Below are 27,523 nucleotides of genomic sequence, written 5' to 3'. Positions count from 1 at the left end.
AATTGACGCTATTACCTACACAAATGTTAGGTAAATAATGCATGTTATCTTCACGCAGTCACGTTGCTTGCATTACATTAATTGCGCAGAAGTCGGGAATATGCATATCAATTAAGAATATGAGCAAGACTTGCTGACTAAGGTTGAAGATTGAGTACCTATAACTTTGTGTTATTTACACCTTTTTTGGTATGAGTCCATGCGAGATGTAAGCCGCTTACGTGTCTCCGTGTCGAAGGTCTGGTGGGCGATGGCGTCAAGGTGCCGGCGGCTGGCCGCGGGGACAGCGCCGCAGCCACCACACACGCGCAGTGCGCTCGCTCAGAATCCGCGAGACAGTCGCGACCGGCGCGCGCGCACGCGACACGACACGAACGACTCTCGCGACCGTTATCAAATACATGGCAATTGTTTGACGAACTTTATTATGTGATACATAAGACTTGCATTTAAGAATATTTAATCCTATTTAAGAATCTCTTATAAAAAGTAAGATTTAGTTCGTAATTAAATTATTGTGGGACCAAAATGACGATAAAAAATAAAAAGACTAAACAATCAAAAGCGTCCGAAGTGACATCTTCGAGTAGTGCGTCGACGAGTGTGCAGAAGAGCAGCAGCTCGACGACGACATCGAGCAGCAACACGGTGCAGAAGGTCTCCGGCAAGAAGGTCCGCTACATCGAGGTAAAGGTTGAGGAGGATGACCCGCTCATGATTACTGACGTCACCGATAACGCCTCGGTGAGCGGCTCGACCGTGTCGGAACATTACAATAGCCACCCGCACTATATTATCACGGAAGCTCCTTCTATCCCAGACCTGTCGCAGTCCAGATCGACCGAACAACATGTGAGTGATATGGCTCTTGCTCACACCGGGGAATTTGTTTCCTCGTCTGTGTTACAGCAGTCATCGACTGTACACCAGCAGAGTTCTAAGAGTGAGACTTTTCAGAGCTCTTCCTCATCTGTTCAGCGTTCAGGTTCTAGTCACCTGACATTTGATAGAACTATGGATTCTACCGCGGCCAATCAGACGCTTGATACTGCTTTTATTGACAATTCTGGATCTAATCCTGCTTTTATATCAAGATCTCATGGTGCTAATGCAACTGACTCTCTACTCCAATCGGAACGTCAGGATTTTATTAACAAGCAATCTACTGCAAAATCGTCTTCATCAAAGTCTGAAACAGTAGATAAGACAACTAAATTGACTGATCAGAAAAATGTTAACCAACGCGAGAATGTAACTTATCATAACTCTCCTCAGCCTTCAAAGAGAGTTCAAAATGTGAAGTCAGAGACTTCTAAATTTTACGGTGGTGAAGGCAACCTTGATAAGAATGTGAAGCAATTCAGCAGCACTTCACAGACAAGTGAAGCTAAGAGCAGCAGTGTTACAAAATCATCATCATCGTCGTACGTTGTTGAAATTGTAGATGGCAAAGAACGTATTATTGACAGCTCAACCAGAGAATGGGGTGATGCAAAAGAGTCTTCTTCAAAAGAAGATTATGCTAGTATCAGTGGAACTGGTATCCAACCGCAATCTGCACATAGCATTCAAAATTATGACATGAAATCCAAGTTTGATACCGGTAAAGATGGAAAAAAGCCTTCAACTGAAATCGAAATTAAAGAAGATTCGAAATTCATCAAAGATGGAAATCAGGTCACATCCCATACGAATGTAATAACTGAAAAAGATAACTCAATTCAACAACGATACAGCTCTACTCAAGAAAAACTTACATCCGGCGATAGCCACCGTTCGACCAATGTTAATGATAAATTAACCTCTCAAGATCACATTCAGCGAAATGAACAGCTGACTTCAAAAGACCATGAACAACGCTCAAACATTACTAGTCAGGAGCAAATCACATCTAGTTCCCAAGACTATTCGACTACTTCATCGAATACTTACAAAACAAACAAAAACATCGTTGAATCGACAGATAGAACTTTGCGTGATAAGAGGCGCGATGTAAACAAAACAGACTCTTCAAATTTTTACGGCTATGACGCTACTATTGCCAATGAACTAAAGAAAGTAGGCGATATTTTACAAGTTGGTGAAAACCAAAACTTGAACTTTTCTACTAAAATAATGAAAAGTAATACGAGTAGCGCTCAACAGGCCTCTACCTCTTCATACCGCGTTGAAATTGTAGACGGAAAAGAAAGAATTGTTGACACTTCTCACCGCGAATGGGGAGACAGCAAAGATCATTCTACTTACGAAAAGAGTCATAACATAAGTGGCACAGACGTCGAACCCCATCACGAGTATACTCGTCACGTTTTAGATAAAGAATCTCATTATGATACTGGAAAAGGAGGAGTGCCGACTAGTTCTACATATCTTGCTGAGGAGTCATCTTTGTATAAAGACGGCAAAGAAGTAGCTTCAACCAGAAACATCTATGAAGGAGACTTTTCGAAAAAGCAAGCTATAACTGACAACGCAAATGATAGTAAAAATGTGCTTAACCAGCGCATTCAAGACACAACTGATCAAAATATTCATTCTACTACGTACCAATCCACATCTACCGACCAATCTCATATCAAAGATACCAAGAATGTTTCGCAAACATCCGAGTTTTTGACTACTGAAAAGCAAAATCTATCAAAAGAAACTACAAGTAAATCTTTTTCCAAAGATACTAAAGATACTCTTACTACTTATGAAAGAAGTACTGGAACATGGAATGGTAAATTTATATATGAAAAAGATGATGATAGACCAAAAAAACCAAAAGACAGGTCTCCATTTGCGACTCCTGAACAACCTAGACGTCATTTGCAACGTCAAGATACCGAGGAAAATATAATATTGTCATCAAGAGACATTAAAGATTTTACATCAATAAGTGATTTGCGTAAAATTATTGAATCTACTCAATCTAAAAAGAACGTAACAGTTAGTGATAAAAATATCGTCATCAAGAGAAGCATTGATGATCGCGTGCTGAAAGACATTATTGATACAGTGAAAAAATATCCCTTCAAGAGGATTGAAAAAGTGTCTTTTGGGACAAGGATTAACGAGGATGTGAAAGATCTATACGAAGGCGTTGATACTGAAGAAACTACAGTGGTAAACACAAGTAATGCTGAGTTTATTAAGAAGTCTTATGAAGTGGAGAAGACTAAGAGCCAGGTTGAAGTTACAAGATACATCACCGAGAATGGGATTACGAGAAAGATAACAACTTATGAAGATGCAAAGGAAGATGATAAAGTTAAGACGAACGTCTTTGTCGACAAGAGTGCAATGGATGTCACAAACTTGGTAAGTAAAGCATACGAAAAACTAGACGACTGTCATCGTTAAAAATAACATTTATTTATTTACTAACGATTTTTATTAATTTTAGCGCGACGTCAAAACGATTAAAGACGTGGTACGTGAATATGACGTAGTCGATCGTGCTATTACCGACACCAGAGAGGATACTACCGTCAGCACCGTCTATGATGAGAGGATCATCGATGACAGGAAGACAGTGCGAGACGATAGAACTACGATCCAGGAGACCGTCGTTGTTGACGAGACCAGACCCAGGGGTGGCCCCAAGAAACCTGAGAAGACCGTCAAAGAACAGTGCATCTGCGAAATTTGCACTTGTGGGTAAGTGGCTGTTTTGTATGTTATTTTGTCTTGAATCACACCTTTTGGGCATTACTCTTACCGTATTGTAAAAATATTACCGAAACTACTAGAAAAATAAACAACATAACAAATTATATCATACTTACGTCTATTCAGATTTCATTATTATAGTAAGTACATTAGATGGCCTTAGGATTCTATTTCGTTTTGGGCAAGTTGTTTTGCTTTGGGTACTTTGACATGGCGTGTAAAAGAAAAATTGTCGAGCGACTGCCATCATAGCAATAGTCGGCTAATGGGACTTATTGTTAGGTGACCGCGGGTCAGTCTGCTGTTGGAAATTGATGAATTCAAATGGTATACTTTTTGTATTCCAATTTATTTAGCGTACAATTGGTAACGCGTGTTGTAATGACAACACGCTTTTGAGTCTCGTATTTTTGATTTGTCGATGTTAGGTAAGTACCTACTTACGTTTCCATTTGTATCTACGTTGTGAATTGAAAAATACGGGGAATAATAAATTGATTTTACGCCTGAAAATAAATTAACTACCTCATAAATAATAAGATACTTACATCACGGTTTATGTCGAATACAACTCGTGACTATGTTTATTAGAGATGTGTCATTAATAGTAAACATGACTAACTGAATTATTTTGCAGAATATTTGCTGTCTTATTATTGTATTATGTACCTACCAGCGTACCTATATGTTGTTTAACTGCTAAAATGAGATATAAACATCTCTAAGGCGTGACATATAGATAACATTATATTTGGTAACAAGTTCTGTGCCAAATAAAGATAAAGATTTAGAACGCGCACTTGTTCATTTAAACATACACTTTTTTACATAAATTGTAAATCTAACATTCTTTCATACCTTTTGAAACAACGAGGTAAACAACTAATTTGTAAAAAGAATCAATATTTTTAATAAGTACTTACCAGTACATTTGATCGAATTCTGAACATGTCCTAATGGTCGTGTTAGAAGACCAAAAGAGGCTGTGAGTACTTACGTAATGTGTTCTAACGACTTATGTCTCGCGCATGCCTTAGTAACCGCCATTCGTGGCCTCCATTTATTAATCTTGTTGGGTTTTATCGACTGTTACATTTGTATCTATTTCTTCAACGACAACTGTTTGAGTATCAATTATATCTTCTAGATCACTCAAAAGTGTTAAAATATCTCTACCTCCGCTAGTAAATACAGCGTCATATTTCATAACATTTTACCGTGGATTACGTTTGAAAAACATACAATATTGTATAACCACTAAACAAGTTTGTGTTAAAAATGTCAAACGATGTCATTTCGCCACAGAAATCTACCGTCGCGTCGGGTTTTCTATAGAATGGCGAAAGCGACGGGTAAAGAAAATAGTCAGATGACCCTGGCCGTGGAATCCGAAGGTTATGTTATTATCCATTCATTGTCTTCTATGACAACGCAGTTTTTTTTTACGTCATATTGGCAAGTTGCCTACTTGGCCAAAATATTGAGACCGTTTTATTCCGCCTTCCGTGACATCACGGCTACGTGACGAAATGACGAATTCTTTAAACATAACTATTGATCAAGCCTTAGAAGTCAAGATGGCGAGCGATGGCGATGACTCAGAAACAATATTGACTTTGAATGTAATGGTTTTAGCTGCAAAAAGCGTAGGTGGTATCAAAGTATCATTTAAAGCGGCTACAAAAGTCGTTTAGATTGTATCTCATATGTATATATATATTTATGGAAGTCTGTTGATAAAACATATGCGTACTAACATCGATCATCGATGGTTTACGTGGTTCACGTTGTGTAGCAACCGTTAATTGTGTTTTCAAGTTAATAACATTCACGTTATCGGCTTTGTTTTCATTAGGCTTTGGGTGTTAAGCCAGAACGCTGATCATTTTCTTTGGACGTTTATTAATTATTTGTCTCATTTCCAGTTTATTCACTAATGTTTATCATATTTTTTATTCCATAGTTAGAAGTCAGTTTGTAAGACAAACCACCTTGAAACGTTAAGAATATCAAAAACATGACGTGACGTGACGTAATTCAGGCACAAAAAAGGTGCATCAAAAAAGTTGATGGTGAGCTCAACCCGAAAGGTTGGAATGTTTGGTCAGAACTCGTGGTAGAAGTCAATTTGCTAACTTGAGCTCAGAAAGTACACTAAAACTCGGTTTGTGATATCAGTAAAACGATCGACTCTAAAGTGTATGCAATAAAAGTTGAGTTGCGGTTGTAGGAGTGAGGTCACACCTACTCTACCTTAACAACTGTAATGTAATATAACTTCCTCGCTTACGTGGTGCGATGCGCTGCTTTAACCAACGCAACTGTTTAAATAGATGATTCAATCAAGAAAAATAAAACAGAAATACCTACCCATGCGTGCAAGAATCTCGACATTATTTGTATCAAAGATTATGGAATTTAGAATTACGTTTGAGAGCGCAATGACCATGAAGACATTAAGATTATTTTCAAATTAGTTGTTCTGGAGCGAATTTCCCAATGTTATTTTTCTATCTGTTCGGTAATTCGGTATTGAGATAAAAGTGTGTTGTTTTGTAACAGAAATTTAGTAGCTCTATGGTAGCTTTACTGCGATTAATCACGTCATGCCGTGTGCCTGGTTATTTCACAATGGCTGAACACTGAAGTTATGTTACGATGCACGTTTTTAAAATTCTAGCTTAAGTAAAAAATTGCTATTTTCATATATTTTAAAGTTAAAGATGTGGTAGGTAGAATGTAACATACCTACATAACATAAGCTCACAACTATATTTAGACGAACTAAGTTCTTACTTACCCACATTCTTCACCGAGCTTTCTGTTAGGTGGAATGTATTCCAAAGCTATAGGTACATACAGCTTGCGGAATAGGTTAATACTTAACCACCATCCATTCGATAACATAAGATATAGACAGAGATAAACAAAATGGGTACCTATATCTAAAATAAAAAATATGTTATTTCGGTTTTAGCGAAACCATTTAAATATGTCGGCGGAAACGGCGTCAAAAGGTTTGCAATGACAGGTTGAGATATGTAGGGATTTATTTAATCGTCGACTACTTATAGGTAAACTAGAGAAACCAGTTATATTCTATCTATAGTATAATGTTTGTATGTGTTTCCTTGTAAATCTATTCATGTGTTAGGATCATCGTGCCGTATCGCGCCTGGCACCTGAACATTGCTAATAAACTAAACAATTTGAGAGACTGATGTTTCTTGAATACAGCTGTTCAACACGCGTCATTTGCATATCGTTCTACTATAGTAAAAACCACGTAAACGGTTCTATGAAAAATCACATTCGGCAGTGATTTTCTTCATTAAAACCTCGATTTCTTTAAATTGATTTAAATTTGGGAAGAATCGAGACCATAAATTGGAAGCTGTATTGAAACTGCAGCTGTATTGACCTTGCGAGGTTTTATTAACAAAAATCGAACCCAAACGAGATTTTTCAAAACGGCGTTTATACCTGGTTTTGTCTATAAGGCTACGATATACAAGTAGGTAGATAGGTAATTGATTTGTAAAGCAGTCCCAACTATTCCTATAATTATGTAGTGTCCGATTTACCTATGGCACTACCTAATAGCATTAACGTAAGTAAAATCCTTTTGTATTTCGTTAAATCAAACTAAGTAGGTAGGTAGGTACCTACCAACATTACAACAGCTGAGATTAGTTTATTAATACGTACTACCCTAAGTGCGCAATACGAATAAATGCCAAAAAGCAAAATCGCTTTTTTAGATGAATTGCTTCGATGTGGCCTTAAATAACGCCCTGTTGTCCATCTTCTCTATTTTTTTATTATTTATTTCTTATCTACTGTAGAATGTAGAGTTCTGCACACGTTGTGAAAATCCAAAATGGGAAATCTTTTAACTACAAGGAACTAAACTTGCACTCCTTATTTGCATCGAAATCTTGTTTATCGCCGAAGAAATCGGAACAAGTTTGCAACATCGTTTGGAAAGCGGATTTTCCGTTAAAGAAAATCTTTCCGCGAATATGAAACTTCGATGATCGTGTCGCTCATTATTTTTTTACACAATAGAGGTACATCATTTAACGCGAAATTGAGAACAATTAGGTAGTGTTGATAATGATAACAGACGTGGCGCGGTGTGTATCTTTCCTGTTCAAGGACAAGGTTGATGTGTTCATGTCGTGTTCAACACGGAGAGAGACTTTGTTGCCTTTCGTGTTGACATCATCGTTAAAAAAACCTATTAAATCAGATAAAATTCAGTACTTTACTATGCTTAGTAAACTATTTTTATCGGGTCGATACATGATTAAATGTATGTGTGTGTTGATGAGGTTGGAAATTCACCTCACAACCCACACAATAGAAGATGATTACCTAAATGTTAAACTTGGTAGAAAGAATTACTTTAAGTACCTTATTAATTATTGCTTATTAAATAATTTACTAAGTATGTTTAAAGTGCGCGTGACTCTTTAAAAGTGACATTTACTATTTTATTCAATAGCAGCGTATAACATAAACATAACATAAACAGCCTATATACGTCCCACTGCTGGGCACAGGCCTCCCCTCAATCAACCGGAGGGGGTATGGAGCATACTCCACCACGCTGCTCCACTGCGGGTTGGTGGAGGTGTTTTTACGGCTAATAGCCGGGACCAACCGCTTAACGTGCCCTCCGAAGCACGGAATCATCTTACTTTTTTCGGACAATCAGGTGATTCAAGCCTGAAAAGTCCTTACCAAACAAAGGACAGTCTCACAAAGTGATTTCGACAATGTCCCCATCGGGAATCGAACCCGGACCTCCAGATCGTGAGCCTAACGCTCTAACCACTAGACCACGGAGGCAGCGTATATAAAAGTTATAATTCCGTGGTATTTAAAGCGTTTACATCATTACATTTTGCGTAAAATAGAACAATGTTAGAGACAATTAGTTTCGCTAGCACTGACCTTCTACGGCCTTTACATTTCCATCTATAAAGGTTTCTGCATTACTTTTTATTCTAATATTATTCTAGAGAACGATGGATAGTATTCTTATGAGAGATAATCTAGTAGTTAAGGTCAAAGAAAATAATCAGAATCAATCCAACTCAAAAAAAGTTCAAAAAATGTTTTAAAAAACAAACATTATTATTTTTTGTCATTTTGTGTTCAGTTAATACGAAAGGTCAAAACGGTTTGAATTATTTGACATAATAGGATACTATTGGTCATAATCGATTCTGACCTTTTTACTGGGGGCTAAAAATATTGCTGTTTTTTGTTGTACTTACTTACTTTTATATGCGCAAATGTCAATTTCAAATTCAAATTCAAAAATATCTTTATTCAGTAGGTAACATAGTTACACTTTGAATCGTCAATTTTTACATAACGAACGTCTCATCCGCCTAAAACTACTGCAGCTTCTCACAACCTGTATAGCCGGGGAAAAGAAGCTGCAAGAAAAACCTCGGCACAGGGCCCTAGACGTACTTTTTTTTTTTTAAATACTGTCAAATTGCAGTATTGCTTATTAGATGAATTGCAACAATGTGGCCTTTGTAACCCCTCTGGTATAGATGAAGAATGTCAAGATGAAGTTAGTTCCTAAGTTTTACCCTCTCCATACTCTGCTCTCTGTCGACTCTCCGCTCTCGCTTAGTTTGTTCCACTTTTAGGTACTATTTATTGATAGTGTCTTCGATAGTCTCACAAAGATAAAGACTAAGCACGTTCATTAAATTATAATAATTAATAAACAAATATAGTCAACATTTAATAGGACAAACAGTCATTGGTTCTCTCAACTCTGTAAAGACAGATAAACTCTGACCACAAAATGACTGAAGTATAAATATAGGAATGTGTCATTGAGATAAATGCAGCACCTTCATTACGCGAACAAATATGAACTTGAAAACATATCATAACATAAGTATATCTACCTACAATATTAAAAAAGTACATATCATAAACAGCCTATACACGTCCCACTGCTGGGCACAGGCCTCCCCTCAATCAACCGGAGGGGGTATGGAGCATAGTCGGCTACGGGACCAACGGCTGGACGTGCCCTTCCAAGCACGGAATCATGTTACTTTATCGGACAATCAGGTGATACATGCGAGCAATGTCCTTTCCAAACAAAGGACATTCTCACAAAATGATTTCAACAATGTTCCCTTCGGGAATCGAACCCTCTAGACCACGGAAAAGTACAATAATAGTAAATTCGATTCAGGCTGTAATTGGGGACAACACTAGGGGTTAGGTTGGTTTAATAACATATTCCATGTTAGGGATTCCCTATTGATTTAAAACGATGTGTTCTCTTAAATATTTAATGTGTCAGTCGAGACAGTGCGTACGTTAACCCTCGTAAGACGGTCGATCAATGTCCCTGGGTACAGACGGAGCCTTTCATATAAATGCCGTTACGTTTACTGGAGTGCACCCGTAAATGGGTTAGTCCCATATCTCAGGAATTCCAAATTCTATATTAAGTACCTACTTAAGTGCTGTTTTGTATTCCTGCCGTATTGTTAACTGGTTACTTCTATAGGGTGTAGTTGCTGCCAACTAAGTACTGTTTAGATCGTAAATTATTTTTTGGCGGTGGTGATGTAGATTATTATTGCAAGTTTAGTCAATTAAACTCAGTCTCCAGAATCCTCAGATCAATGCGCAATCAGTGAACTATACAAGTTTGGTTTGATTAGATAATTGAAAGTCGCGGTCGATTGATTTTACTGGATTTAATTCGTAGGGCGTAGATTTGCTGCACCATTGGGTTTCAGCATGGTAATGCGGTTCAGGCGTGAAAGCGTACGCTGCAGTGAACTCTATCGGTGCGCGCGCGCCGGTACTCGGCTGTGACACGTGAGTTGCGTGTGCGGCACCGTGACTGAGAGTTTTGTCATGGCTTGCAACACGCTGTTCTGCAGCCTTTGTACCGATGGGCTTGATTCGCAATCTATTTCCTGTGTACTATGGGAGCGTGGTTTACTTGTATCAACTATATATTTGTACTACTTACACCGTTTACTTCGTATCTTACAGTTTGCGGTAGTATCTTAGTTTCCACAACATTACCTACCTCTATAATTTTACAGTTTTCAAGGCTAAGGTTCATGTACCATGTAATTGCAAACAGACTGAACAGGGGCCCTACCGGCTAAGACGAAGCCGATTCAGATTCGAGCAAATCGAACATCGATTTGATTCTCTCGAACCACGTAAGCAGCCAATGGCGACATGAAGTTCAGGAACAGATTCTATTATAGTCAGAATACGCTTGATTCCCCGATAAATAGTAATTTAATCTATTCAATCACAGTTTCATATAGGTATAACATTTATGTCTTGCGGAATAAATGGTTTAAACTCAACAGCTATTGTATTACCAAGCCAGCCCATATATTTACAAGCTTTCCAATTGGTGCCAATAATTTTCTAGATGTAACTATCGAGTGTTTTACAAGCGCTTAGCAAGTAATACCGTATTTTACCGTTGCGTATTTTATTGGTTAATCGAAAGCTGTAGCCTTTGTTAGAAGCCTGTCTTTGCACGTGACCGGGTGCAGTAATAGCGAGTCGATAAGCGCACCTAGGTGTTCTACACATTCTCTGCACGTCTGATTTGACACAGGGTTTGGCACTGTGAATACTGTGATAGCCATAATAAAGAGTGCACAATGCCTAAAATACCAGTTCAAAGAAATCGCCACTGGAAATATCGTTCTGTTTATTATTAAAGTTTGTGGCGCTTACTTGTGTTTTTATGAGTTAGTGACATGAATCACTAATTGGCTCGGTAAACACGTGGCATGTTTTAACACTTTCGGCTGAGCAACGTCATTATACGTCAAAATGAAAACACCCAAATTGACGCAACGTATATTCCCGTCAAAGAAAAAAATGATTTTATTCCCACTACGTGATAAAGCGCCGACAGCCGATACTAAATTGTATTAGCTACGTCATTGCGCCACAACACATCAGATTCCCAAATCTCTAGCGCCGCGCTGCATTCGTTTTTACCGTCATTTTATAGAGGTCACTTACACATACATATTTATTACGCATACAATCACAACGTTGATGGACGTCATCCTGTAAGCTCCGCGCCATTGTAGATATCTTATGTGTCAATTTTACGTGATAGGAGCCCTTCAACTCTACGTGATATTGTAATAAGCGGATACTTCATCAACAGATGTATTGGGGGCTCGTTCTGGGTCCCCGCTGCGTGCAGGTGTGGAAGTCTGCTCAGCGTCTCGCGTGTCACCGCCGCTTGCAGATATCGAGGGTCCCTCATAAATGGCTACGTTACCACTTTCAGCAGCAACAGACTTTTTGGCAACTGTTACATCACCTCTGTACCTGCTATATTGCTCGCGCCTGCGGAGGGCCACTCGGCGCTTCCTGCGTTGCTGCAACTTGTAGATGTTGTGGATAATTCTTCGTCATCGTCCTGCATCGCCACCACTTGTAGGTATAGAGAGTGACCCGACATCTCTTGTATCGCCACTGTTTGCTGATATATAGAGGATAATTCAGCACCTCGTCTATCTCGAAGTTAATCAAGAGATGCTGAAGTAAATGGGAGGCGGCTGGCGGGACGCGGAACGTTGCTTCCAGTGGAAACGTTGCCCGTCTCGTGGCCGTTCTCGAGACGTATAAGCAAGCGAGAAACGACGACCACGACGTCGAACATCGTCCTAAGTTACGGGTGCTCGGTAAAACGTCTACAACACAACAACAGTGTGGGGAAACATTTAATTAAATTTCAATACGTCATAACAGAAGTAGACGGAACAAATTCAAAATGAGCACTTGCAGAAACATCATCAAAATACAATGTTGGTACTATATCTAATGTGGTTTTTCTCAATCACATTTAGCTTGAGGCGGTGTTCAGCGTCTTGGTCCTCGTTGCCTGCTGGGCTGTATGACGCGGGAGCGGCTTCGAAATGGGCGATGTTCTTATGAACTGTTTAGGTTCTTACTGAATATAGTGTTCTGCGTCTTGCTGGCTGCCTCTCGTTTGCTTGAACACTGTTCAGAGCTCTGAAATGACTGCGAAATTGTCGAGATGCTAGACTATTATCTATATCTGCAGATGTTGACGACGCAGAGGGTCCTGGGTTGCCCTCTGTATCAGCAAGCGATGGTCAGGCAGGAGATGCTGAATTAGTCTCTATATCTGCAGGCAACGCAGAAGGTATTGGATAGTCCGCAGTGTTTGCAGGTTGCGGTGACGTGACAGGTGTTGGATGGCTTTCTGCAGGCGCCAACAATCCAAAAGGCAGAGGGTGGTCCACGGCAGGTTCAGGTTGTGTTAACTGCAGCAACGTGCCTATTTCTACCTTAAAAACCTTTCTATTTCTGCAGACAGCGGTGTCGCGCGGGATGTTGAGTGGACTCCCACTCCATCACTGTATGCAGCGGTGACCCGCGATGACCTTCATTTATATCTGTTGATGAAGTACCTGCGGCTGCATCCTCACCTGGACTATGATTTGACGTGGTCTTTCGTCGTTTTGAACGGAAATCAATAATTGTGCTGATAGAGTTTCATTATATCTCTGAGAAGTAGAACCATCCGATACACGTATATTGAAAAAGTCGACTTGTTCTCTTGTTGCAAATAATATTTTTACTTACTCAGTGATCAAAATATAACTTTTTTTATTGATTTTTAAAATAAATATTCAGAAAAGCGTCTATTGACGGCGACGTTTATAAGCGTTGTCAAAATAATAAATAATGATATTTGAGTATTTCGTGACAGAACGTATTCAAACGTCCTCGTCATTAGATGTTGTTAGTTAAACTGTAAACATTATGTTAACCGCATGTGACGCAACTTCTATAAACGTTGACGTTGTTAGACGTTGTTCCTTTTACTAATGATCATAGTATCTTGGTTATGATAGAACGCTTATATACGACGACGTTTAGTAACGTTTGTGTCATATTTCACATTATTCCTGCTTATAACAAAATCAGAACGTCCTTCAGCGTCTCCTAATTTTGTATGGAAAATTAATGTGTCACAATACCTTTTTTCAAATAGCCGTCCGGTCAGCCGAAAGTGTTAAACCGATTTCAATCTAATGTTCAGTGTGTTTGCAATTATATTTATCATCGACCATTTTACGTAGAGATTCACGACTTCAGGAATTCAAAAGAATTGTTCACTGGTTTATTTTAGAATATGATGTTTTCAAAAATGTTCAAGTTGCGTCATGGCATCGTGATCCTATGAAGTGATCGCATTATTTCGAAACCTTGATAAGTCCTCATTGTCAGATTAAGTGATTTATTGGTTGTAAATATACCTCCATATCTGATATAATTGCAGTGTATTGCATATATCCGACATTATCAGTGAATTGGGAGCGCTTACATCAGTATATTTCTGTATTTGTCAAAAGATTACGATCTCTACGGTCCTTGCCTCGTTCAGGGAACTTCTACTATGTGTATTGTATGCAAATTCTACGTGGCTACATGCTCGGAGCATGACCAACTTGGGACCAGCTCTACATAGAAATTTACTGTCACATTCAGTTTATACATGCATCTTCGACAATTGCCGTTTGGTAATCGCATATAAAATACTACCGTTGCTTTGGTTGGTGAGAAATTAATCAAATATTTAATTAGATATTTATTATTTTTGAATAAAAAAATAACGTCAAATTCCTATAAACATTCTTGGTTAGCTCGCTCTTAATAGTTACTAAAAAAGGCAGTTAAATTCATAGTCTTCTACTATCTCATAAGTATCTTCTGCAACTGGGTTCTGCTAAACTGTTCGTAACAATTTTATGACTTAGATAAACCCGCGCAGCTTGAGAGTACAATTTATCCATCAGCAAGTACTAGCCTTGTATTTTATCGCTACAGTTTGTGATCTGTATCGCCAGTGAGTGATAGCATCACAACTCTTCGGTCTAACGAGAGCAATAAGTAAAGTACCGGATCACACTTCACGCCCACTCATGGCCCGTGCCGTAATTGAAAAATATTCCTCACTGTGTTAGAGTTGACCTTATGAAGACCTTAACCGACGTGTGATTTTTTATATTCTTATAGTGTTAGAATATTTGCGGCAAGACACTTAACTACTTCCTCTTTTTGGATTGTTAATCAAATGTAGACACTATCCTTGACTTTTTCAAAACTTATCTTGAGGTCACTAGTACATTCCTAATACCCAACGTAATGCAAACTGCGTTTGTGTCTTTTGAATGTCATTACACTTTCTTTTTAAAGAAAACTAAGTATCCAAATGAGATATCCGAACAAAAAACTGCGGAATAGACACTCGTAAATTGTCTCAGAATGGCTATATCAGCCTTGGAAGCAAGAATTTCTCACGGGCATCTTCGATCAATGGCAAGTTAGTGCAAATTTTAACCTTATTCCTTGGAAATAAGGGAAAGATTGTGCCATATTTTCTCGGTATACTTACTGCAGACTGTGATCGCGTGAGACATGTCTAAGTAAAAAGTATTCATTGTAAACAAAATCGGCACGCCAATTAGAAAGATTCACGACGCGACGGTTGGAATGGTTGAGAACTGTCGGAACTATGCGCGTCCAGTATGCATAATGAAGCGGAGTTTTACATAGGTAAGCTTGTTTACTTTTACATAAACGCCAAATAGGTACACAATTTTCTTCAAAAGTTATTCAATTAAGTAAGTAAGTACCTACGGTAAAAATAAACAAATTATATAACATAGCAGGTAGGTCTCTCTACATTTATTGACTCTACAATGAGAAAAGAATTCCTTCGACTCACGAAATGAACTGATATTTTTATTGGTATCTAACCAAAATTTTGCGTGTCTGGTCCTCAATCTGCAATTTGGGTTTCCAATGGGCCAATTAGAAAGAGCCGAGGTTCTGGAGGCAGTCGACCTCAGGCAACCATCCACAGGCAGTCTCCGTCGATATTCTGAGCGGTGATCTCATCCGACCCACGTCCTCGCTCAAACTCGTTTGTTGTTTACTCGCCGATGTAAGACGTTGCCGAACACAGGACGTTCTGTATTAACTTCAGACTTTAGGTGACTCTAGGTGTTACGTCACCCGCTGTTCTGGATTTCGCAAGCCCACCTGCGCAGGACCTGTTTGTGTAGGTTTAGGACAAGTGCCATTCGGTTTTCCAATATCCAATTTACTGTTTACTGTTATCCAAGGACTGTCAAAATATTTACTATGATTGATCCAAATACTTCCCTACTTATTATAGTTAATTATCATCTTCTCGTTTTTTATTTAAAGTTATATTAATGCCATTAATGATCTGGTTCTGTACTTATTTGTTTTTTTTGCCTTAAAGCCCATCAATAGGAAACAAGTTAGCTTCAAGAGCAAAATAATTTGCCGCAGGAAACAATTTTACTGGCGTTTTCATGGCTTCCAGACTTTTTGTTCACGTTCGTTATTGTTCTTACGAAGGCCGGTTGAGTAATTTCAAATGTAGTTCGGGGGAGAATTTGCCTTTTCAAAATTGAGTTTTAATTTGAGTACTGTGGTTGGTTTCGCGGTGCGAATGCGTGGAGACAGACTTGCAGGCCATATGGTCGTCGACCTTGCCTACCGGTGACTGGCAACTGTTCCTCCACCCACACGGTTATTATTTCCGATTCTTCACATCAACGACAGTAGGATTAAAACAACATGGACAACTTTATCGCACCTTATATGGCCTGAACGCCGCCTTTTGCAAATGGAGAAATTATCATGTTCGTTATCATATCGGCTGGTTTACAAGAACGTTGACCTATTTAGGTCCCTATGTTGTCAATTTGTCACGAAAAGAAAGTACTGCGCCTTTGAAGGTGTGTCCATACAATAAGCCGGCGATTGATGTAATCCGTTTTTGTGAAAGGAATGTTGAATCGGAGTCGGATTCCTTAGATTATAGAAATACTTCATACTTATCAAATAGTTTTAGAGCTTATTCTAGTTTTACTAAGTAAATATTAAAGTACCTCTACAATTTATAATTAAACTTTCTATTATTTACCGTGGCTATCGACATGAGCTTAATGTACTATTTGATGAGCGTGCATAAATAATATGCAGTTACTTATTATAAATATGTTTATCTGACATAGATTTCTATCTAGCTTTTCTTCCTTATTGTCTTTAGTCGCGTAGGTACCTACGCCTACATCTACAACGCTTCCTGCTAAAGTTAAGCGCAGTATGGTCTTAGCTCAGTAATTACACAATATCTGTCTGGCTCGCCAGAGGCCCCGGTTAAATTACATACCCGTTCGGCAGTAAATACTTGTAAGGCATCGGCATCAGCCATTTTTGGACATCGACTTGAGACAACTTTCCACTCCTGCGCAATGGGGACGACGGTTTTTTGTCAACCACCTTATATGATAAGGATTCTGTTAATTTTAATCGATGTTTCTTGCACGAATTTCTCTGCGGTAGGTTTTGTTGCAAGTTTTCCTTATAAATTTATTAATATTGATATATTCTACTCAGAAACAGACATAATACTTCTTATATTAAGGCGTAAGCTTAGTCAGAGTTTAGAAATCGCTTTCTTACTCATAACAGAAGTGATAGAGTCAGGCAGGGTTGAGTTTACTCACTGTATTTATATTGGAAATAGCATTTTAGTTTAAGAACGACAGCTTTAAAGCCTCTCGCTCTTATAGGATATTCTAAAGCTGTACAATCGTAAAATGTTGTTCAGTACAATCGTGAAATGTTGATGTCTAACAAAATTTAAGAGCCACGCTCTTGTCGGTGCAGCATTTTCCATGCTACTTTTTTAGGGAAAAATAGGGCAGTGGTTTCCCTCTTACCTTCCGCCCCGCAGTACTCTGTCTGACGCAAGTGGGATGGCGCCCAGAGTAGTCTATACTGGGACTCCTGTCCTCCGCCTCTGAATAGAAAAAATAAATAAATAAATAAGTAGGTAATAATTATAAATTAAAGAACTAATAATTAATATTGAAACACTTTCTGTGAGTTAATTCTTGATGATGATGAGGCTTGGCTCGTGTAGATTTGTTATCATGGACCATAAGACGTTTAAAATGGAATGTTCATTCGTTTTTAATGACTTGTAATTGTGTTTTAATCAGTCGTAGAGACGACTGCAGTCCAGCTCCATTAAATATAGGCGTGTCTGTTTGTTGCAACATGCTTTCAATTATGCCATTCCTTGATTTATATTTGTAGTATGATATGTCACTTTGTCTACAGCTTATTCTAATCTAATGCTGATCAATAAAAAGTAAGTCTGAAGAAATTATGACTGAGGAGCTAAATGGTACTTACTTAGTTCGTACAATATTAAATTTAGGTGTATAATAATAAAATACAGAGGAAGTTTCTTTTAGAAATAAGTTGTGCTTTTTATTTCACTTCTTTGCTGTCAAATTGAGTTTCGTGTTGTACAAATAACATAACCTTTTGTTGTTTTGTGGATGCAACCAACTATTAGGGTATTGGGAATCGGGATTATCGGTACTAAGCATCGAGAACGACGGAAAATCCCGATTGTCCTTTATGTTGTGTTTAAAATATGGGTTCTCATTACCCTCTGTACTATTCAATAAATAAATAAAGGAGCTAAGTATATTCGTATTTTCACGATGCTAGTAGTGGTAGCCCTGAGTCGAACCATACTATATTGTGTGATGTACATTTGAGAAATGCAGTTGAGTAACGTCCCGATTTAGTGAGGCGCCTTCTTCCGCCAGCGGCCACTGACTCAGCCCTCAGACAGATGTGCAATTATACTGAATTAGCGTTGCGACATCTCGGGACATGGGACTTGCATCTGTTGTTAATGCGACATATTGTAAAATTCTAAGTACAGTCGTGAGCAATATAATGTACCCACTTTAGGAGTCTGTCGCACTAACATATTTGACATTTAGTGAGACTTACAGTTCAATTTGTCAAAAAAGTTAATGTGACATGGTACCAAAGTGTATAGGTACATATTAATGCTCGTGACCGTACTTATAGCTAGAGTCTAGTACACAAATATAGTAGGCAGAGGCATATAGTACTTATCTCACGTACATAAGTACCTATACACCCACTTCTCGCCAGCTACGTTTAAGTAGGGGACGAGCTTATTGCTATTCATCGGGCACAAATTCTGGAAACCGCGTAATCCACACATAATATCAATTCAAACTTATTTCAAACCCGTGAAATTACGGTTAGAGTCTATTACTAGACGATTAAGTATTTGAAAGTAGCTACTTTTTTTAAAGGTATGGGTTTACTTCAATGCAAATTAAATGTGGACAAAGAGAAGTTGCTTGATATCCCTAAACGGGGTAGAATAAGATACCATAATTATGCGAATCTGCATTTATCGGAGTGAAAGGAATGCCACATAGTAAATTATTGCGCTCGTAATACAATTAAATGGCGTGTGTGTAAAATGAGTAAATAATTGGATAACAATGCAAATAAGAAAGTCACATTCACAGAAGTCGTAAAGTCAATGCGATATGAAACTCCTTCACTTATGTGAAAAAATACTTTTTAGAATAGCGCTTTCGCTTACTTAAGAGCCCTAAGCTCTGGCCTAGGTTAGGTTAGTGTTACAGCTCTTAGTTGCTGTTTTGGGGGTATAAAAAGGCCATATTGTTGTAAGTAATTCATCTAAGAAAGCAATATTGCGACATTGCGCACTCACTTTAAATATATGCGTAAATGTCAAATTGCAATATTGCTTCTTAGATGCATTGCATTGATGTGGCATTTTCAACCCCTCTGTTCAGCTGTTGAGTCCCCACAGCAATGGATACTTCTAAATTTTTTTACATTAAGTAAGGAAAAAAAAATAACGTTGCGGGGCCTGGGGGGTTAAAAAGGCCACATCTAAGAAATTCATCTAAAAAGCAATAAATAATGTTATTTGCGCATATAAAACATATAGACCCCCTGTTTAAAATATTTTGATCTTTAAGCCAGCAGATGTGATGAACAGATACTGAGTATTGTTACAAATGCATTTCACATATTATGCTGTGCAATACAATGGACGACAAATACAGCTTTCTCTTTTGACTCTTCGTTATGCAACTACTTGACTGTGTGCTTGCAAACTCTTATGGTAGGTCATATAAAGTAATAGTACCTATGTACGGTCACGAGCATTAATATGTATACACTTTGGTACCATGTCACATTAACTTTTTTGACAAATTGACCTGTAAGTCTCACTAAATGCCAAATATGTTAGTGCGACAGAGTCCTAAAGTGGGTACATTATATTGCTCATGACTGTACTTACATGGTAAGTCTCCGCCCCGCACCAATTCATATTGGGCGCCGACCTCACCCCTTTCGGGTTTTGGTTACTTTAATCGTTTAAGGAGTAAGGGAGAGAGCATGCGGACCTAGTCTCGGTCGAACTTAGGCGTTATGCGACGTATGTTAAGAGTGAAATTTTTGTATGAAGTGTCCGTGCTGTGATAAACGTACATAAAACATTGTAGATATTATTAACTTTACGAACGCAAAACTATTCTGAAAAAAAAAATCTTTTTAAATAGCTTTTCATGTGCGGGTTTTTGTAGTAGTTATAATCTATCGCCTGAAATAAAATGTTGATGAGATCATACTGATTCATCTGACCCAATATACCTAAAGTACCTAAATATGTTTACCATAATAGGGATGGAGGAAAATAGTGAAGCGAATTCATCGTCACTACCACGGAATAAGTCACTACGTATAGTAATGTAAATCTCGACCTCGAGTCACAGAACAAAATAGCACGATAATGCAATAAGTAAGTAAACAATTATTCTTATAAGTACGAAACAAAAATAAAAACTGATGCAAATTCTATTTTTTATCTCTGAGTATGTTTTCAGAGAAATCTGTTCAACAAACAAGGAATAAATACGCATAAATAAGAGTGTTGTAGTCATAATTATTTTTGCCAGACATGTCATGGCCGCGTTCTCCGTAATCGTCATTGCCACTTGTCTCTGATTCAGTCTCATTCATTTATTTTTTTATCCCCTATTAAGTAATGTTGTCTTAACTTGTCTTACATGCATTTGGTTGATTAAGATTTAAATAAAATTACTTAAGTAGGTACCTACTACGTTGCGTAAGTTTTATAAACTTTTATTAGTTTTAGCACCTACTTATTTGTTGCAAATTGTTCATTAAAAATAAAAAATAGTTAGCCTCGCCTAGTGGTAAGGCAATTGTCAATTTTAGTAGCATTCCAGGGCCCTGTTTTATAAAGCTGACAATTCGACAAATCTGTCAAAAAATGACAAAATTGTAGAATTGTCGCGCTTAGGCTGTTTTATAAAGGTAACAATTATGTCAAAAATCGACCGTGAAAACGTGACATATTTGTCATTTAAAAAAGCGTTTAATAAAACTCGACATATGTCAAAAAACCACAGTCAAATTATTACGTCACCACAATTGTGGGATTGTCGTGACAATTATGTCGAATTTTGACATATTTGTAAATAATAATGTTTTATGAAGCTAAATGAGGGTAAAATAGAAAAAATATTAACAAAGTAAAAGAAAGAATCAATCACTAGTGCAACTTCGATTGTTTGTTTTGATCGCGTGTGATGGAAATGCACAAGAAACTAAGTATTTTGGGGATTATCTATGAAAATAGAAACATACTGTTTGGGAAGTTTAGTGCCCAATTGACTTTCACTGCTCGATGATAGTACCATTTTTTGTAATGCGTGTTTTATAAACACTTTCTTACTCCTTTAAAATTCAAAATATAGTTTCGCGACAGAGGGTAACTCTCCTGTCAGAATTGTCGGACAATTCTACAAATATGTCAATGTGTCGTGACAATTTTCTGTTTAATAAAGCTGATTTGACAAGTTTTTCACGACAAATTGTCACCTGTCACCTGTCGCCCAAAAAGTTTTATTAAACAGAAATATGTCGAATTGTCGCGACAATTCGACATATTTCTGTTTAATAAAACTTTTTGCTTCTATGCTGTTCTGGGAGCAAATAAAAAACATAGAACACGTTCAGCTGCTTGTCTTCCCGGGCATGTCGTAAAAACCGACAGAGGGATTGCGTCCTCTAACATGATGGACTAATGTTATGGGCGATAGGCTGATCCCTTATCACCATAAGGTTCATCATATCCATCTTAGGACTTCGTATCAACAGTGGCTGCAAGTTGTCTTTGATTACTTGTGGCTCTGCCCACCCCATTTGGGATTACGGGCGTGAGTTTATGTATGTATGTTAGCTTCATAAAACATTATTATTTACAAATATGTCAAAATTCGACATAATTGTCACGACAATCCCACAATTGTGGTGACGTAATAATTTGACTGTGGTTTTTTGACATATGTCGAGTTTTATTAAACGCTTTTTTAAATGACAAATATGTCACGTTTTCACGGTCGATTTTTGACATAATTGTTACCTTTATAAAACAGCCTAAGCGCGACAATTCTACAATTTTGTCATTTTTTGACAGATTTGTCGAATTGTCAGCTTTATAAAACAGGGCCCTGATCGGTATTTTGGGGAGTACATATTATATACATAAGATACTATATAGTGTAAGTATAGTAATTACTTAATTACTATTAATAATTTACTATATTAAAGGTCTTCCTACCTCATTGTCATTTTGAATAAAAAAGTATGACCCATATTGGCAATGACGTCATTGACTTCAGACCTTGTTTTGAATGAAGCGGATGAAAAGATCTGTCAGTTGTAGACCTTGCATGCGCTGGCACATATTAAATTATACAGTCAAGAGGATCATTCCGATATATTTAACCTTTCGATGATTGAGCTTTATTTGCGAAATTCTTACATTTGAATTGATACAAAATAGTGTGATGTATGAAATTCTTATATGCCATAATGCAATGTAAACTTCAAAAAGAATGATCAATTACCTATCGAAGTAATATGCTGTATGTTATCGTAAAAACAAATAAAAACTACACTGTAAGTAGGTATCAGATAAAAACATTATTCGACGCGCATGGCAGCTTTTGTAAAGCTAATCGTTAGCCTTAGTTATCTTCGTAATGACACCCCTGGCTCGGTTACATTCAGTAGTCATTTTTAACCGGCATGTAATGTATCGTTTGTGTCAGGTTTCCTATGGAAATAATAATTTGTGGCTTCGCGTGTAATGAGTAGAGTTGGGAGTATTCAAGGTCTTCGAATGGGTAGAAGGGTTCCGCTCGACGACCAGAATGGTGTCAGTTCTAAGGTGACTTTTTGTTAGTTTTTTTGGGTGTATGTTTCTATTATAGTTGCTTTTGTTTTGTGTATTTCTGGTCTGGTAATTTAACTTGTAATTGTTTTTGATAGCATACAAAGTGCAACTTATACGTTGGTTGAATTCTGAGGGTCGTTTTACACCTGCTCAACACATCACCTGTTACTAAATGCTTTTAAATAGGCACCTACATGTTATCGTCACTTCGTCGGAGGCCCCGGGTTCGAATCCCAGTGGGGACATGTTACAAAAATCACTTTGTGATCCCTAGTTTGGTTAGGATATTACAGGCGCCGCTGATCACCTGACTGTCCGAAAGTAAGATGATCCGTGCTTCAGAAGGCCGTTGAGCCGTTGGTCCCGGTTGCTACTTATTGATGTAAGTGTGTAGTCGTTACATGGGTCATGTCATGGGCTTTTGGCGGCTCTATAATAATCCTGACACCAGGGTTGATATTCCATTTCACAACCCAGACGAAGAAGAAGAAGGATCGTCGTTTTTATAATTTGTTTGATAAAAATCGTAAAAAGCTTTTCGAACCAGAAAATTTTGTGACCAACCATGTTCTAATTGTGGATACTTATTGTCAGAACAATCGTAACTAACAATTTTATTTCCATCAAACATTAAAACGCTGGGCAGTAGTTTGTTCACATGTCGCCTGACCTATCCAGCAGACGGATATTGATCGCAATTAGACCAAGACAGATTTAGGACAATATATGTTTGGATCGCATCACTAGGCGACAACCTCAACTCAAACTATTAAACTATCATCACTTGTTTCTTAATCGAAATTACTTACCGTTGAAGTTTTTGGTTTGAAATATGATAGCAACGCTGATTTCCTTTTCAACGCATTAGAAATGTGTCTGATCTGATGGATGAATTTAAGGTAATGGATGGAAGCTTTTCATATACCGTTTTGCAATATTAATGACTGTTATTATTATCCGATTTAATAAGAATGAAGGGGGTTCAAGAATATAATGAACTCTCAATGAATTGAAGCGTTACAAGCATTTCTGATTTTACTATACAATATACCTTTTCTTCATTTCATATGGAATAGAAATGCCTTGGAGTACCTACGCCTATATCAACAAGTTTTAGGTATACTTGTAGTATCTCACCTAACAAGTCATGCTTGGCATAGGTGTTGCTTTTCTCAGTATCTACTTATAAGGCACATAGCTATGCAAATGAATGAAGCACTGCATCCTTTCTTAATGCAATGCTATCCTTGCCGCGGAGAGAGCGTCGACGCATTCTGACTCATGTCTATATTGAGACTGCGTTTGCGAGATGCAGTCAAACGCCCACTCCTGATTCCTTAAGTTCCTTCGCCTCTTTAGTAATTCCTCTTTTTATTTTACTGCCAATTTGTTAGTAACAATGTCTGGACGGCGATAACAACTTTATGAATGCTCTTTTTGTTGAATGCTGACGTCACCGTGTCCAATAAGGTGATGAATAAAAGTCGAATTTGGGTAGAGATTCGTATCGTAATGATTTCATACCCCTTGCAGAATTCGAAATGTTCATGTTGCCAAAACACATTCGATTTTTGTCATAAGGTTATATTCATTATTCAGAAGCTGCGGTTACAAACCTAAGCTTTTTCAGACTATTCCTTCGATTATGTTGTATCTACAATATAAGTGATTCACAAATTGCCCTTAAAATATTCGAGTATTGAACTGTATCTCTTGCTTTACGTGAATACATGTATGAGAGGTTTATGAAATGCATAGTGCGTGTAGTTTGCCCAACGCTAGGTTATTCATGAAAAGGTTCGATGGGTGTTACCGTGGTAACTATGTAGTTTGTGTACAGTACAGCACAATGGATAGAGAATACAGTGGGTGGGTTGTGAAGCCAGTAGGTCACACCGCTGACGTTTTCAGGCCAATACGGGGCAAGTAATTGACGGAAATAAACTTAAACATGTTTCAAATTGTAAAGAAATGCTAATGAGAATAAAAGACAAAGGCTTGTTACGATGCGCTGGTGCTGTAGTGAAGCGAGTATAGATGGAAATGTGACAACCTGAAATTTGCATGTTGCGTAATATTGGAACCGTACATTGCAGGCCACTCTGAATTTTAGTGATGGTAACTAATAATACACTTAGTTCAAAGTGGGTCAGCTTGCCTTTAGGCAGTCTCGTAAAGTATACATGGTTACTATGAATGTAGCTGTGAACTCTCGGTAGCGGCGCGACGGCAGTATGCCACGCGACTTTGTCCTGGAGGTCGCCTCGCCCTACACACGAAAACATATTTAACGACAGCCTTGCGATCCTGAACAAAATTAACTTTAATCGGGTGGTATTTTGATTTGATATTTCAGTGCGCGAGAAGTATTGAGAAGTTTTTGTAAAGTGTAGGTGTTCACGGTTTTCGCCGCTAATAATAGACGCAACTTAAAAGTGTAAGCAAATGTTACTGGTGGTTATTGCGAGATGACATGAGGTCGTTAGGAACAGCCGCGTGGTGCTTGAGCACCGCGGCGGTAGTGTTCAGTGTAGTGTACGCGGTCTCCGAGTTAGAGATGTAGCGATACGAGCGCGATGGACGCGTGCGATGGCCGAGCCGCTAACGCTGCCGCCGCTGCCACCGCCACGACGATTCTCTATCTCTCTACATCCTTATCGTGTCAAAAGGTGTGATTATGTGCTTTTGTTATAGGAGTGCTCATTAATTATCGATACAAGTAGAGTTTAATAAGCTATTCTCTATTTTCCAGGCGTCATCGCTGCCCACACAACGATGTCCCGGAGCCATTGTTCGATGTGGAGCATACGACGAGTGTGGTCTCCGCGTACAAACAAGACTACGACGAGAAACATGTCAGCCGCACCACCGCCGTCCACCACGAAGACCACCTGCGCATGGAAGGAGACTTCCAGCAACCCGAACGCCCGCACTGGCAACCCGCCGAACGACCTAAATCTACTAAGCCTGAAGATAACCTCAAACCTGAGGGAGATTTCGAAAAGCGCCGTCCTGAGGAATGGCGTCCGGGTGAAAGAGCGCCAGTGAGGAAACCTGAGGATAACCTCAAGCCTGAGGGAGACTTCGAAAAGCGCCGACCTGAAGAGTGGCGTCCGGGTGATCGTGCGCCAGTTAAACGCCCAGAAGATAACTTGAAGCCAGAAGGTGATTTCGAAAAGCGTCGCCCTGACGAATGGCGTCCTGGAGACAGAGCACCAGTACGACGGCCCGATGATAACCTTAGACCTGAAGGTGATTTTACTACTCCCGAAAAAGAACCTTGGCGTCCAGCTGAACGTCAGAAACCTAAGAAACCGGAAGACAATCTGAAACCCGAAGGTGATTTTGAGAAACGTCAGCCGGATGATTGGCGTCCTGGTGAAAGAGCACCTGTACGGCGACCAGAAGATAATCTTAAACCCGAAGGCGATTTTGAAAAGCGTAAGCCAGAAGAATGGCGACCTGGTGACAGAGCGCCGGTTCGACGTCCCGATGATAATCTTAGACCAGAAGGTGACTTTACTACTCCCGAAAAAGAACCCTGGCGTCCAGCTGAACGTCAAAAACCTAAAAAACCAGAAGACAATCTGAAACCCGAAGGTGATTTTGAAAAACGTCAGCCAGACGACTGGCGCCCTGGTGATAGAGCACCTGTACGACGACCAGAAGATAATCTTAAACCCGAAGGCGATTTTGAAAAGCGTAAGCCTGAAGAATGGCGACCTGGTGACAGAGCGCCGGTTCGACGTCCCGATGACAATCTTAGACCAGAAGGTGACTTTACTACTCCTGAGAAAGAACCTTGGCGTCCAGCTGAACGTCAAAAACCTAAGAAACCAGAAGACAATCTGAGACCTGAAGGTGATTTCGAAAAGCGTCGCCCTGAAGAGTGGCGTCCTGGAGACAGGGCACCAGTCCATCGTCCAAACGATAATTTGCATCCAGAAGGAGAGTTCACTACACCCGAAAAAGAACCATGGCGTCCGGCTGAAAGACAGAAACCTAAAAAACCAGAGGACAATTTAAAACCAGAGGGAGACTTTGTACAAAGACAGCCGGATGAGTGGCGTCCTGGTGACAGAGCACCAGTTCGTCGGCCTGATGATAATCTTAGGCCAGAAGGCGAGTTTACTACTCCTGAAAAAGAACAGTGGCGGCCTGCAGAACGCCCAAAACAAAAGAGACCTGAAGACAATCTCAAACCTGAAGGTGAATTTGAAACTAGAAAACCTGAAAAATGGCGACCAGGAGAAAGAGAACCTGTACGCCGCCCTGAGGACAATTTGAAGCCTGAAGGAGAGTTTACTACACCTAAAAAAGAAGAATGGAAACCAGCTGAAAGGCCACAGCAGAAAAAGCCTACGGATAATTTGAAGCCAGAAGGAGACTTCGCAAAACGTAAGCCAGAAGAGTTTACTCCCGCTGAAAAAGCTATCGTGAAAAAGCCTGAAGATAATTTACGCCCAGAAGGAGAATTCACAACAACAAGATCCATTACAGAGGATTATAAATTAGTGACTGGTGAAAGAGCAGAAATAATACGACGGACAGACAACATCATTACTGAAGGAGAGTTTTTAGGTAAGGTTATATCTTCCT

At 38.8% G+C, this 27,523-nt stretch overlaps 1 protein-coding gene across 5 annotated transcripts in view; it reads left to right on the top strand.

Annotated features, from left to right (window-relative positions):
* Positions 1–306: 306 nt before the first annotated feature.
* Positions 307–27,523, top strand: part of LOC126374282 (titin) — a 35,522-nt gene continuing 8,305 nt past the window's right edge. Inside the window, exons 1-4 of one of the 5 annotated variants that reach the window (XM_050020802.1) lie at positions 307–3,303; positions 3,389–3,642; positions 25,677–26,386; positions 26,648–27,505. In XM_050020802.1, the coding sequence (XP_049876759.1) occupies positions 529–3,303; positions 3,389–3,642; positions 25,677–26,386; positions 26,648–27,505 (4,597 nt within the window). In that variant the 5' untranslated portion in view covers positions 307–528. Of the gene's footprint in view, positions 3,304–3,388; positions 3,643–25,676; positions 27,506–27,523 lie in introns of all 5 variants that reach the window. The other 4 variants (XM_050020803.1, XM_050020801.1, XM_050020800.1 and 1 more) reach the window with 4 other exon arrangements.

This window comes from Pectinophora gossypiella, chromosome 17 (genome assembly GCF_024362695.1).
Source record: "Pectinophora gossypiella chromosome 17, ilPecGoss1.1, whole genome shotgun sequence".
NCBI classification, from domain to species: domain Eukaryota; kingdom Metazoa; phylum Arthropoda; class Insecta; order Lepidoptera; family Gelechiidae; genus Pectinophora; species Pectinophora gossypiella.
This window is presented reverse-complemented; position numbering and strand designations above follow the sequence as displayed.